This window comes from Gossypium arboreum, chromosome 5 (assembly GCF_025698485.1).
Source record: "Gossypium arboreum isolate Shixiya-1 chromosome 5, ASM2569848v2, whole genome shotgun sequence".
Classification (NCBI taxonomy): Eukaryota; Viridiplantae; Streptophyta; class Magnoliopsida; order Malvales; family Malvaceae; genus Gossypium; species Gossypium arboreum.
Window position 1 is genome coordinate 45772855 of NC_069074.1, and position 14993 is coordinate 45787847.

The window sequence follows — 14993 nt, forward strand, 5'->3', positions numbered from 1 at the left end:
TGGTAATGCTCCGTAACCCTGTTTTGGTGACAGATTAGGGTTAATGGGTGTTATAGCTCAATTGTTTTTCTTTGTATTTGTGCTTAATTGGCAAACACTTTTATCTTGTAAGGATTATCTATTTGTTTACTTATTTGTTCCTCTTTAAGAGGGTTTGGGGCTTAAGATTTGGGTGGAAATCTTAAGGGAGTTGTAATGTTAAACTTTATCTTCAAAGGTTGATCAAATTAGTGAATTTATAAAAATCTTTACTTGTGGAAAGCTAAGATAGTGAAATAGGCAATTGGGGTCCAACCACTTTAAACCACTGTGTTCATTATTTCATGTTCTTTCATTGCTTCCATTAAATTTTTAAAGGGCCAATTCACCCCTCTTTTTGGCTATTCTGTTTTAGTTACCGAGTTAATAATAGTAAGACTGATTTAAGAGGGATCGCATGCTTAAAGCATGATTTGGTCTTCACAGAGCCTTCAATTCCGCAAAAAATATCGTCAATATTAGAGGAAATCCGTGTTAAAAAATTGTGCTTGGAGAACAAATGGATATTAAAAAAGAAAACAAGAATTTTAAAAACCCAAAATAAAATAAATTCATTATGTTAAATTTTAAAAATTAAAAAAATTAAACTAAAAGTAATTGAAAATTAAAAAAAGTTCATATCATTTGCCAAATGTTGGTCATACGTTGATTTTTTATGTTGTCTCATAAAAATAACACTATTAGTATGGTAGATTAATTTGTATAACATTTGATAAGTTTAGGTACAAAATTAGACAAAAAAATCTTAAGTACCAAATTAAGAAAAAAATCAAGTTCGATACAACTTGGACCCAAAAAATTTAAGTACTAAATTAAAAAGTATCAAATTTGGATACCAAATATTATATTAAGCTAAAAAATATTACAACCTTACTGAATATTTTCTAATTGAGATATTTTATTTCTCTTCTTTTTCTCCTCACTTTTTTTAAAATTTTAAAGATGACTAACTTCCTTTTTAGCTTGAGATACTTTGTCAATTCTTTAATTTAACAAAAAATATAATATAATCGATATCGTAATTTATAAAAAGTGATAAATTTGATTATCTATCTGCTTATCTTGAAGGGAATAACTTGTATTCAGACAATCCTAAAAATTAAGGTTTATAGGTACCAATAAAATTTCCTCATATCATCAAAATTTAAAGATATTAAATTATTATTACACCCATTTATATTCAACCTACTCTCCAACTCTACTTTTTTAAATAAAAATAAATAACATAAAAACTTTAAAATTTACACAATTCTTATTATTTAAAATGTAATGCAATATAATTTTTACTTTTAAAAATGTATAACATGAAATAGAAAATAATTTAAAATGAAAAAAAAGAAGAAAAATGAAACCAATATTTTTAAAAATTAGTTGCAAAAAACTAAAAATATATTAAATTTTAGAAAAAACAAAATATTAAAATTGTAAAAAAGGAAAGAGGTTTGTTTATAATTTTAAAAATTAAAATTTTAAAGTAATTTAATTAAATTTAAATTAAGTTGGAGAAAATAATAGATATAGATGAGTGTATAATAATATTTTGTTATTTTTAAAATTTAATGACGTGGTACTATTTTATTGATACTTAAAACTATCACTTTTAAAATAATACTAATATAAGTTATTTCCTTATTTAAAATTTAAGGAGGAAAGAGGTAAGTTACCATTAAAAATGTGTTTGATTAAAATTTTAAAATTTTTCAAAATTTTAAAATGTTAGTATTTTAAAACCCTATTAGAATTTAGTAGTTCAAAATGTTAGCATTTATAATTACTTTGGATAAATAATTGTTTTAGAAAAAATAAATTATTGAAATTTTATAAATTAAAAATAATTATAAAAAGTAATACTTATGTTAAAAATAAATAATAGAAAAAATATTTAATATGAATGTGATTATATTTGTAAAAGGTTATAAATAGTTTTTATGTTATAGTGAAATTTTGAAATAAAATTATGTGAAATTTTAAATTTAAAAAGGAAATTAAATGATTGGAATTCTTTGTTGAAATTAATCTTGAATTTACTTTTAAATTTTTAAAAAACTTGAAAAAAAACGTATTTTACCAAAAAATTAATAAGGAAATTAGAATATCATATCGTATTGACTTTTGTAATTTTTCTTCCTTTAAACGATTCGTTTCTAGTTTCTACTCAATTTCACCAGATCTTAATTACCTCGATTTTTCATTTTCCGTTCCCGAAAGGAAAACATCAAACCCTAAAAAGACCAAAAGGGATGTTCAGGTTCGAATTTGAAAAGATCAGGAAACGAATTTGATTTCATCCAAGGAAAAACTTTTTGTTTTTTTTATTAATTTCTGTTATGGCCGACGCGTTCTCCGTGATTCCCGCCTCCGTCCTTCGTAATCTCTCCGACAAGCTCTACGAGAAGCGCAAGAATGCGGCCCTAGAGGTTATTTCTCCTTTTTTTTTTTACTTTTTGAATTTTCATCGAATTTGATATCGAGGTCTGTTTTTGAATGATTGAATTGCTTACTCTTTTGTCACCATAATCATGTGTAGATTGAAGGAATTGTGAAACAGCTGGCTTCATCGGGAGATCACGAGAAGATATCGGCGGTGATCAAGTTATTAGCTACTGAATTTACTGACTCACCACAAGCCAATCACCGTAAGGTTGGTGGATGATGAATAATTTTCAAAATTTTGAACCTTTTCATGAGAATTTTTTTTTTTATCTATTCAATTTGAATTTTGGCTTAGTTTTGTTTAAGTTGTTGCGTATATGCAGGGAGGATTGATAGGTTTAGCTGCCGCCACTGTTGGGTTGAGTTCCGAAGCTGCCCAACATCTTGAGGTAAGAATCAGTTGTCTTTAAATGCTGTCTATTAACATGTTTAAATCTTATAACTACTAAGGGTAATATTTACCATGGATTTGTCATTTAAGAACCAAGATTTCTGTTTTAAGGTTTAAAAATTTGTGCTTTATGCTTCCAATGTTTTAGTATTGTTAATGTGTGTATGTCTTTGTCTATGAATAAGAAAGAAACTGCTGTAGGCATACATTTGGTGTGCCTTATTAACTGTTACCTGACATAAGCTATCGGATATTCCATTGTAGATTTAATGAACTCTAGATTTTTGACCTCTTGACCTCTCTGATCTCTGGTAGGGGTTGAGATTTTATATGCTTTTGCAGTTAGAGTGGATTAGCATTACTTCAGATTATACTCCTTCCCAAAAAGAATAGAAAGGAAAAATGGAATATTGTTGCCTGCTGTGATGTTCGATGTTTATGTTTTCCTGTTTTAGATAAGGCAGTTCTTTTCCCTGTTGTTGTTGTTGTTGTTGTTTAAACACTTCTTTTTCTCCTTTTCTTTGGTTATTGTTTAGTGATTTATTTGCTTTCTATGCAATCTCCCAGCAAATTGTGCCACCAGTGCTTAGTTCTTTTTCTGACCAAGATAGCAGAGTTCGTTATTATGCTTGTGAAGCTCTATATAACATTGCAAAGGTGAAAGGAGATTGTGTTTCTTTTGTTTTTTTTTTTTTTTTTTTGGTTACAACTTCTTGTTTCTTGACTAATATTGGATTGGAAATGCTTTTTTCTGCCCTACAGGTTGTACGAGGAGATTTTATTATATTCTTTAATAAGATATTTGATGCTTTATGCAAGCTTTCTGCTGATGCAGATGCCAACGTACAGAGTGCTGCTCACCTTTTAGATAGGCTTGTGAAGGTTAGTAAGTGCCCTCTCATCTTAGCGTTGGCATCTTAATAATTATGTGAAATATGGAAATTTATTGCTCTTCTATTTTACAATGTGAAACAGGACATTGTTACTGAAAGTGATCAGTTCAGGTTTGCTTTATTTGCTTCTAGTTTCATTCCATGAATGTTGTTATATTTAGAGGTCTCGTTTTAATTTTCTGGGAACCATCTTGATAATGTTGTCATATGGTTGTTTTCTCCTCAGTATTGAAGAATTTATACCATTGTTGAGAGAGCGCATGAATGTCCTAAACCCCTATGTCCGTCAGTTTTTGGTTGGATGGATAACTGTACTGGATAGTGTTCCAGATATTGACATGTTGGGTTTCCTCCCTGATTTTCTTGATGGTAATAAAGTTTTGGTCTTTTAAACTAATATGCTACTCTCTATGAGAAGTGATTAAATTAGCTCTTGATAACTTTCAGGTTTGTTTAATATGTTGAGTGATTCTAGTCGTGAAATACGGCAGCAAGCTGATTCAGCACTTTCAGAGTTTCTCCTAGAGATTAAGAACTCTCCAGTAAGACTTCCTCAAAGAACTTGTTCTTTTAACTGCACTTTTCTTAAAGTTTCTTATGCCACGATTGCCTTTTTACAAATGTTTATATGAATAACATGATTGGTAACTTATTTAGTAAAGAAAATTATGGCTTTATTGTGTATCATTTACAAAATTTTCTCATAAAAAGAAAATGTTTTTTTCATTTGTAATTTTCTGACTCGAGCAGTGCTACTCTTGAAGTCTGTAGATTATGGTCGCATGGCTGAAATATTGGTGCAAAGGGCAGCCGCGCTTGATGAATTCACTCGATTAACAGCCATCACTTGGGTAAGTGGAATTGGACTTAATCTTGCCCTAGAAAGGAGGACCCTATCAGAAAAGAGGAGAAGAATCTGAAAACAGATTCTGCCCCTGTCAATATGTTTGTCCAGACTATGATAATCTTGACTTTCTTGCTGTTCATAGACTTACTATTCCATCTGGTACATTCATTTTTCATAGACAGTATCAAATTTGATTGTCATTGTACAGATAAATGAGTTCGTAAAACTTGGTGGAGATCAGCTTTTTCCCTACTATGCGGACATACTGGGAGCCATTCTCCCCTGCATATCTGATAAAGAAGAGAAAATTAGAGTGGTAAGTTTATTTCTTCTGCAGTCTCCTTAATTCATCTTAATTATCTACAATTGCTTGTAGAAACTCATGTGTAGTTGTTTTCTTTCTGTCATTTTATGTGTTTGTATTAATATTCTCATATTAGGTTGCTCGTGAAACCAATGAAGCACTTCGTTCAATTGAGGCTAATCCAACAGAAAACTTTGATGTGGGTGGCATTCTCTCCATTGCGAGGAGGTGTAGTCTTTGTTACCTGGGAAAAATGCTAGGTTTATGGTGTTTCTGGCAGTTTGCACTTATATTGCGTTTCTGAATTATGAAGAGCTATGGAAAAGTGCTTAAAATGATGTTTTCTAATACTGCTGAAATAGTTCACTTTACAATGATTTTGACCAGGCAACTGGATAGTGAGTGGGAGGCTACCAGAATTGAAGCATTGCACTGGATATCAACCCTTTTAACCAGACATCGTGCTGAGGTGAGGAAGCACTTATTTTGAATTTATGTGCATCTAGTAGATGCAAAGTATAAGGTCATGGTCTAAATTTGCACTCGTGTTCTTTTAGTTTTTGTAGTTGCTTGTTATTCAGTTGAATTTTCTGATGCTAGTGTTTCTCCAATAAAATGATGTTAAAATTTTCACCTGAAACAGGTCCTGTGTTTTCTAAACGATATATTTGACACCCTGTTGAAAGCTCTATCTGACTCTTCTGATGAGGTAAAGTTATGCTCCTGCTTATGTGTTTCTGATTTGATTGTTTCATCAAGGGTTTTTACTTCTATTTTTGTTTTGCTATTCTGTTTAGCATCATTATAGTTACAGTAGGATGTGCCCTTTATGTATTATCTTATTTCTTGAGTAGAACTGTTATTGGAACTTCTAGTTAACTTTGCTAATTATCATTTTCCCAAGAGCCTAGAAAGAGTTTTGCTTTTGCAAAGAGGATTTCTACTCCCATTGCCTATTAAAATGTTTCTTTGTACTGTTAACCTAAAACTGCTCTTGTTCGTGTATACTAATTTTTTCTTGCATTTGGATTTCTGCACCAGGTGGTGCTCCTGGTTCTTGACATTCATGCTTGCATTGCACAAGATCCCCTACATTTCCGCCAACTTGTTGTTTTTCTGGTGCATAATTTCCGGATTGATCATTCTCTTCTGGAGAGGTGATTCTAGGACCCTCAAGGCCCAAATTTTCTTATTTGAAATTATTATTGTTTTGAATTGTTTTACTGAGTTGAGCACTCATGTAGACTACATGGCCAACTTGCTTTGCTTATTTTAATTTTATACATGTCTCACCTTTTCTTTTGCAAATCATCCTCCTGTTTTCTTAGGCGTGGTGCTTTAATAATCCGTAGACTTTGTGTTCTCCTGGATGCTGAAAGGGTTTATCGTGAGCTATCCACCATACTAGAGGGAGAAGCAGACCTAGTTTTTGCCTGCGTTATGGTTCAGGTTCTGTCATATAGTTAAAAAGCTTATCTATTGGAATAGTTTTCTCTTTGGTTATAAGTAATAACATGAAGCAACTCCATTAACTTTAAACATGTGATAACCATGACATTGTCATTGAAGTTACTGTTTTTTTTTTTTTCAAATCTTTGTTCATTTAGTAGAATGGTATTTTCATTAGGTAGTCATTTAAAATTTTCGTCGCTTGTGATTCAGGCTTTGAATTTAATTCTACTCACTTCTTCTGAGCTATCTGAGCTTCGGGAACTTTTGAAACAGTCACTTGTTAATGCTGCTGGAAAAGATTTATTTGTTTCTTTGTATGCATCATGGTGCCATTCACCCATGGCAATCATTAGTCTCTGTTTATTAGCTCAGGTAAGATTCCGTAACTCCTTTACATGGATAGCCAGTCTTTCAATTTTCATGTGTGATGGCTGAGGGAAGAGGCGTGGTGTTGCACCATATACTTTCATGATGATTAATCTATTATTTATTTGCATGTTAGACGTACCAACATGCATGTGCTGTGATTCAGTCCCTGGTCGAGGAAGATATTAATGCCAAATTCTTGGTCCAGCTTGATAAGTTGATTCGCTTGCTCGAAACTCCAGTCTTCGCTTATCTAAGATTGCAGGTGCTTAGACAAATACTAACAACTTGCCTTACAATTGTTTTAATAGCTTTAATTGGGGATTGTATCACCAGATATGTTCTTTTAGCTTCTGGTTCACTTTTGATATTTGCTTATATTTCAGCAAGTCTTGAGCAGTATTTTTTATTCATGATCGATTGCAGTTTTATGTTGTTTGCCATAATATATATGTTTACTTGTATGGTAATGTCTAAAACTTTTCCTTACCTCTACCATTTTATGATGGGATGTTATGCCATTGATGTGCATTATGAAGCCTTCCTTTTTGAAAAGGTTATGCATCCGCAATTTCAGTGACTGGTTATCAATCTTCTATATGATAGTTGCATATATTCAGGAACTCGAAAATTAGGCCTTGCTAATCATTTTACTGTGACAAAATATGTGAGCTTTAGTTATTTTATTGCTTGTCATTGTATTTGCAATTTTGTAATACATATTTGGTTTAGATTTCCATTTTCCTTGTTTCTCTTTGGAATTTAAAAAACCTGTTATGTGGCTGATATTTTCTGATTTCCAGCTTCTTGAACCCAGACAATACATATGGTTGCTGAAAGCATTATATGGTCTTTTGATGCTACTTCCACAGGTATGTCTTTGCTACTTTCTTTATAGGTACCTCTCCTAATCCTACTATAAGAAACATGGGTTTAAACTTTATCTTCATCCAAACGGGTCAATGTTTTCTTTTACTCTCAATGTCAAGTGTTGGATGGTTTAAAGGGGACATCTCGTGTGCCTTCATACCCATTACAGACTGATACACACACAACATGCATTATTTTTCCATTGTTAAATTGTACTGAGCTTTTTATTTAACTGCAGCAAAGTTCTGCATTCAAGGTTTTGCGAAGACGTTTAAAAACTGTGCCATCATACTCTTTCGGTGGTGGCAATCTCAAACGAGCAGCTTCAGGCAACCCTCACTCTCAAATTTTACATCATAGTGGATCACAAATTACCGAGGATGGTGATATAGACCAAGATAATGGGAATTTACAGAGTGGAATTAACTTTGCTTCATTGCAACAGTTTAAGCAAATGCAGCAACAACACCATATGCTTGCAAAATCACGAGCACAATCACGAAACAGTTCCACTTCAATTTTGAAGGTGTGTAAGCTGCTTGTTCGGAGTCTTGTTTTCATTGTCTTGCGTCATTATTTTAATTATTTTGTTAGACATCTGGCCATTTGTTGTCAATTAGGTTAAAGAAGAGCGGGATAACTGCAAATTATCTCTATGTTTCACCTTGTCTTATTATCTCTTTTCACCTTTGAAAAGCTTGTCTGCTATGTTACTCTGATTTGAAGGCGGAACATCAGATACAAGTATGTGTCTGACATAGATATGTTCAATTGAGTATTGGATACGGGTTTATGCCCAATATAAATATGCTCATAGTTTTCCAAGTTTTTTAATATAGTTGGAAGACCATCCTCCCATACCTGTCTGTATATGTACTGGACATGGATACTTCAAAGAAAACAGAGAGTCGGAGTAGCATAGTTTGTCTGATACTTCTATGGTTTTCCACTATATGCATATCAACTTATCATCACTCTTTTGTATCCAGGAGGGCCCAAAGTAGAACCCTTACAACCTTCAACATTAGGCACAAACAAGTCTCCATTATCAACTAGGGAGGGCCGGGGCAATTGTAGATTTAATTGCTGTCGTTACTGCCAATTGATAATTCAAGTTCAATCATACTACAATCCTCGGGTAAGATATGGTATAGTTTGTAAAATTGTACATCCATAGTAGTTTGTTTTCTATATTAAACCTCATGGAGTTTGGGATGCTGAAAATCTGGTTTCAAGTATAAGTGTGGGGGTTTTCCAAGTATTCTTTTTCCTTTTTTTCCCCTTTACGAACATGATATACCCATGTGGTTGAGTTATTTTTTTTTTATTGAAAACCACGTGGATTAGAATTAGATAATTTTAATAAAGTTTACTAAAATGCAACTCTTGTTTTCCCCCTTTGAATCTGTTTGTCTTCTTGTAGCCATCCTCCTATAAAACAATGGAATAGCTAATGTACAAATAAATTGATCTTTTGGTGAAACTATGCATGTATCCGTTTTATTGGATGCATAATTTGATTCTATATCTTGTCTATTGCTTCTGAAGTTTCTCAATTTGTACATTTTTCTTGAAAGTTGTACAGGGATATTGAATCTGCTCAGAGGGTGATAAGAACTAGTTGAATCTGGAACTTGGAGCTTAGTTTGTGTCATTAATCTTACATCATATAGAAAAGGAAAGGCTTTTGAGCATATAAGCGGGTGCGTTTCACATTCTATCAAATTGTTCTTTTTGGAAGACTGATGGATTCATGGTAAGTTGTTGTGGAGTGTTCTTTTGTTAAGGTGAGGATATGTTACAATATAGTAAAATGGAGTGTTGTCAAGAGATGGTGGAGAGGAAGATTGGAGCAGATTCTGTAAAACAAGTCCAGTGGTAGAAAAAGTGAAAGTTACGGTGGTGGTGGTGATTGTTTAAAGAAAATTGTAGAGAGAATTTAGAATAAGTCCTCAAATGAAACTTTCTATCCTCCATTTATGTCCCTCTCAATGAGGTTATGAAAGGGAGATTATTAAAGAAGGGGTGAATGTGCCGTAAATAATAGGTGGTGGTGGAAGTAAGAGAGGTTACATGAACGTGGGTAATGGGAGAGAAGTTATATGGGTAGTGGATATAGTGATTGTTATATGGAGGTTACACAGACAACATATTTTGGCAAGGATGCTTCGCGTGAATGCGTTCTTTGTTTAACGAGAGGAGAAGCATTTGTTTTCCAAAGAAAAGTTAATAAGCTAACTTGTTTGTATTTAGAGTCAATTTAGCATTGCTTTTCAGAAGCACTTTTGGGACAAGAAGTACTTTTGGGACAAAAAGCACTTTTGAGATAAAATGATTGTTAAACAATCTGTTTTTGAGTTTGAAAAAAATACTTAGGAAAATAAATTTTTTGGCCAAATGCAGAAGTAGAAAATTTTAGTTTTTGTTCAAAAGTGCTTTATGACCTAAATGCAGTTTTGAAAAGCATTGCTAAATTAACTTTTAAGCTTTCAAGCTATGCTTTTTTAGATGGAATGGTGTTTTAAGGTTAACTTCCATAGTTTTCGCAATAGAAGTTCCCGAAGTTAAACAAGTTAAAAAAGTGTTAGTGAGAGAAATTCTGCGAAATAGAAATTATGAGGATTGAAAATATTGGTACAACTAAAAATTAAGGATTGCGGAACTTAGAAACTTCATAGTTAGTGAGAGAGAAATTGGTAGATAGAACTGTGTTTACGAGAGCAGAGGCGGACCCTAATTAATGGTGGTCTAGGGGGCCTTGGCCTTCTCAAAATTTTGGGAGTTTTTTATTGCTCTCTTGAAATTTTTAGTAAATTTCAATTAATCTCCAAAAATTCTGGAAATTTTCATTTTTTTCTTTTGGAGTTTCTAGAAAATTTTGATTAGGTCCTTTAGAAATTTTGAAAATTTTCATCATACTTATTTTATATTTTAAAAAGAAAATTAAGTTCCTTAAAAATTTTGAAAATTTTAATTTATCTCGAAATTTCAAAATTTTTTATTTTTTAAAATTCTTATTAAACTCTTAGAAATTTAAATATTTTATGAGGTCCCAAAACTTAACCTTAAGATCTGCAGTTGTATTAGAGTGAGATTGGATTCTTTCCTTGTTGAATTTGATTCACTAGAATTCTGGGTGTATAGTCATGATAAACTAAATAACGATCGATTTATTAAATAAGAATAAAATAAGCGCAACCACATGATTAAGGATTTATGCGGCTCTGCCATACGGTTGCAGAAGGTATCTACTTGTCTATTTTATATGTTAATTTGATTGTTGATTATCATTTTAATAGTTTTTATTCTAAAGAAAGCTTTTATATTTATTTACCTTCTAAGTTAGATCTGTGGTTAGCGGGATGAAAGCTAGCAAGAGCTAGTAAAATTTGCAGCTAGCGGAATGTAAAGATTGAGGGATTCCGAGGGCAATATGGAACTAACAAGATACAAGCTAGCGGGATTTGAAGCTATCGGAAGTTAGGGCGATCCAATAACTCGTTCTCAATAGAGATTACTACCATGTCAACCATTTAAAGAAAAAAAAAAAAGATTATTACCAAGGCTAAAAGTTTTTTCGAGATTTTTACTGCTAATAGTATGTCTATCATAATTCTACAAAGCCTTTCACATTGTTGTAAAATTTGCAAGACATGCCCATTAAATCATTATACCAAATTTATTTGTATATATACTTTTAAATATGTTATTGAGCAGATAGAAACTTGCTTAGGATATAACGCTACGCATGCCATATTTCTAATCGTCATGTAAATCTCTTTCTTTTCAATATTATTATACCATGTGATAAACTTTGTTTTCAAGCAAAACATTTGTTGAGATTGAAACACAAGAAGTTCTCCATATATATATATATAATATAACTCGGAAACATAAAATTTAAAAATCTTAAAAGATTTGTGATAAAATGACAGTTTACTTGAATAATAATTTCTTACAATACCCTAAATTATAGCGCTTTTCACTTAGGTATTTGTTAACGTGTGGAATCAACGAGGAATTGATGGAGATGAAGGCAGTTCACCTTGATGGGGTGGAGTGTTGTGGTACATAGGGATGAAAGGAAGGGTTCAGAGAGGGAACAATGTTTTAAATATTTTTCTGGTACCACATGTCTAGATCCCATTGGCAATAAAATCAAATCTTGTCTTCTTGTAGGGGCTACGATGTGACCTTCTAAGTTGATGATGTAATGCCTTAAGATGACCAAGTAATCTATAAGATCAATGTTTCATGTGTTCTTATGGAAGTAGCTTTGTGCCAAGGTCTTTTGAGTTGTTGAGTTGTTTAATATTTAGTATCCACTTGGTGTAAGATTTGCCTAACAAGGACATGTGTAGGGCTACGAGGTTTGCCTTGTTTGGAAATGTGTAAGGCTCGTGGAGGTGGCAAAATAATTGTCCCTTAGATGAGGGACGTTATAAAGTGAGTTCTCTAAGCTTGCGAAATAATTAGGTTCACTGGCAACATTTGGGACTCATGACTTATAAAATTTATGATTTGAAATTTTTAAAATTTTGATTTTAAAATTTAGGATTATTATTTAAGGTAGACTTTGAATTTAAATAAGTAAAAATAGTTATGAAGGCATGATTTAAAATGATGATGCTCCTGTTGAGTGATCGAGGTGATCAATAATGGTGATACAAGATTAGTAATGGTGATACAAGAAAATTATGTGTCTTTTTGGGAATGGCTAGTTTGTCAAATATGTTGAGAATTGTCCGCAAGTGTTGCGTATGTTTGCTTATTTTGTCACGCATTAAGTGCAAATGAAAGGTTGCTCTTTCTTTATAAATAGACAGAGTTTGGTGTTATCTTCACTTGATTTTGCTTTATGGCTTTCTGTTTGTTTTTCTACTTGAATATTTTCTGAAGTCTTTGTAATTTCTTCTAAGTTTGCATTTGTGTTCCACTTGTTTTCTATTCTACAATTTTTTTCAAGGTTTACCTTTAATTGATCTAGCTTTGAAGTTGGTAGTATTTTCCCCATATCTTTTAGTTTCTTTTGCTTGTGTTTCATTCTTTTCAAATTATCGTTCGAAAACGATGGCACACAAAAGGCCTTATGATGTCCCTATTGAAAGTGATGAATTCAGATGTACTACTACCATGGAGGATATATGGCATCTACTCGAATGCAGGGAGATGGAATGTTTTTCTAACTTCAAATACAAGTTTTCAATCCCCAAAAGGAAACACTGTTTAAGCGAAGTGGGTTTGAAAGAGGATGATTCACTGTACTTTTTGGTACCACTATTGTATTTGAGGTAGGTTTTAATTTGTCACTGCATCCTTTCTTTTTGTAGGTTATAAATTCTTACGAGGTTGCAGGGGGTCAACTGACGGGGATTTTTTGGTTGGCTTTCTTTGCTCTTTTTTATATATATTATCGCCAAAAGGAAAAAGAACCTTTAGTTGATGTGTTTAGAAGAGCTTTTATATATATATATATATATATATATATTTAGGGGCAAAGTAAAAAAAAATTAGGGGGGCCAAAATTAAATTGTAATTTATACGATAGTAAAAATACAATTTCACCATTTTAATAGCCTATATCTTTATAATTTTTAAAGGATTAAATCAAAATTTTATCATTTTTAGGGGGCCTAAATGGAAAATTTTCCATTTTTGAGGGGCCTTGCTAGCCCTCTAGCTATGCATATGTATATATTGTCTCCTACTAGTGAAGTTTAGCATAAGGTCTTTATGATGCTGATAGCTGGTAAAGGTATGACAACGATGCTAGACGACCTCTGAAATAATATGCATTTAGTGAGAGAAAATTACATTAAAGTTCAACAATTATGCAGCGATGGATTTCCATTCCCAATTCCTGGTACAAGCTTAGTAATGATCAAAATACATTGAAACCCATTTTGGAAACCAATTCGGAGATGCACTTGTATTAACGCTTACGCGAAGGTTCACTGATAAAGGTGGAAAACACTCATAACTTGTACCATATATGGAAATATTGCCTTATGAGGAGGAGCCTAGATATTATGGGATAAAACAAACTTTAACATAATTGGTAGCAACCTATTGGATGATGTCAAACCATGCAACAAGGTGTGGCCCAATGGCATATGGGATGTTAGCAATGTTTTATTAGGTTTGTAGCAGGAACTTAAGGATTTTTTATGAGATGCCCATTGTCCTGAGTGAAAATGGGATTATAGAAGTAAACAAAAGGCAGAGTACATAAAGAATCTGAAGAAACAAAAAGACCAACACTACAACTTTAGAGAAGGATAGTTGTAGTTGGCGAAAGCTCCTATGGTAGAAGTTCTAAAGACGCTGGATCTCACGCATGACCTGAGACAGACTTTATTATGATTTTCTTGTGCATGCTACTTACTTTTTGTACGAGCGAGCGTATTTATTGCTAAGCAAAGAAATTATGAATTTATATAATGGATAAATATGGGGATATGGAAAAGGTTCAACCTATGAATGTTTGTTTGAGGGATCTTTTTTTGGATGTGTTGCTTCTACGCAATGCTAACTTCTCTTCTGATACCAGTTTTGGTGTGTGTAAAGATTTATAATATTTTTTGATTTGATGTTTCATACATAAGTAACTTGGTCATTTTGCAGAAGGTGACATCGAAGAAGGATGAAGAAAGATGATTGAAACCGATGATAGTGGAACTAGTAGAGGTGGTGTAAGGGAGACTTTGTTGGGAAACGTGCCCATATTTTAGTAATCATGTACTTGTTTTCTATGTTTTTGAACAATGAACAAATAAATTTAACATTTCACTGTTATGCCTTTTGTATTTTTATCTTTCATATTTTGCATGCATAGCGAAATTGTGATAAGCAAATATTAGCTCATTAATTGTCTAAGTTCAAACTGATGATAAGTGGCATTGTAAGAACATTTACATTGTGAGAAAGATAACTTATTCAGTAGATAATCTAAATGAGTCCATAATCCCGTAAAAGAATCAAAAGTGAACATTTGATTCAAATATTTAGAAGGATTATTATGTCATCTACAATTGAGGAGATGGCTAGTCTTGGCTATTGGAACAGTTGACTCCACGGGTAGTGACATAGGCGTATTGATTGAAAGAATGATACAGTGGACTGGATACAAGATGAATTAATTTTGAAACCATTTGTGAATTAATTCATTGGTGACGTTCATGGTGTGATTTACCTAAATCATGAGTTAGTCACTGACCATGCTTATGTAACTCATGTGCTTTGATATAAGTAAAGGCTTATGCTCTAAAGATGATCGAGTGGATAGCTGGTATGTTAGGTACATGACTTGTGTATGACATGGCTTTACTAGGAATAGTGGAAGTCATAGCTCAATTAAAGAGTTAACGATATCCTCTCGTTGACATTGTGTGGATTGAT

The 14993-nt window shown here is 32.5% G+C and overlaps 1 protein-coding gene across 4 annotated transcripts; it reads left to right on the plus strand.

The window, feature by feature from the left end:
* The first annotated feature begins 2104 nt into the window (after nucleotides 1-2104).
* On the plus strand, nucleotides 2105-11606 carry LOC108453667 (protein VAC14 homolog). 4 transcript variants are annotated; one of them, XR_008283112.1, is made up of 22 exons: nucleotides 2105-2456; nucleotides 2567-2680; nucleotides 2796-2861; nucleotides 3431-3520; nucleotides 3626-3745; nucleotides 3839-3867; nucleotides 3983-4125; nucleotides 4204-4298; nucleotides 4521-4607; nucleotides 4812-4919; nucleotides 5044-5135; nucleotides 5295-5376; nucleotides 5551-5616; nucleotides 5949-6064; nucleotides 6236-6356; nucleotides 6570-6731; nucleotides 6862-6990; nucleotides 7529-7597; nucleotides 7834-8121; nucleotides 8585-8733; nucleotides 9181-10839; nucleotides 10938-11451. XR_008283112.1 is itself a non-coding variant. In XM_053028347.1 (20 exons), the coding sequence occupies exons 1-20, from the start codon at nucleotides 2367-2369 to the stop codon at nucleotides 8597-8599; spliced, it is 2082 nt and encodes a 693-aa protein (XP_052884307.1). In that variant the 5' UTR covers nucleotides 2105-2366; the 3' UTR covers nucleotides 8600-9078. The 4 variants fall into 4 exon arrangements, 1 of the variants encoding a protein (XP_052884307.1); XR_008283113.1 differs by having other exon boundaries at nucleotides 10942-11451; XR_008283114.1 differs by lacking the exons at nucleotides 9181-10839; nucleotides 10938-11451 and adding an exon at nucleotides 11586-11606.
* The last annotated feature ends 3387 nt before the right edge of the window (nucleotides 11607-14993 follow it).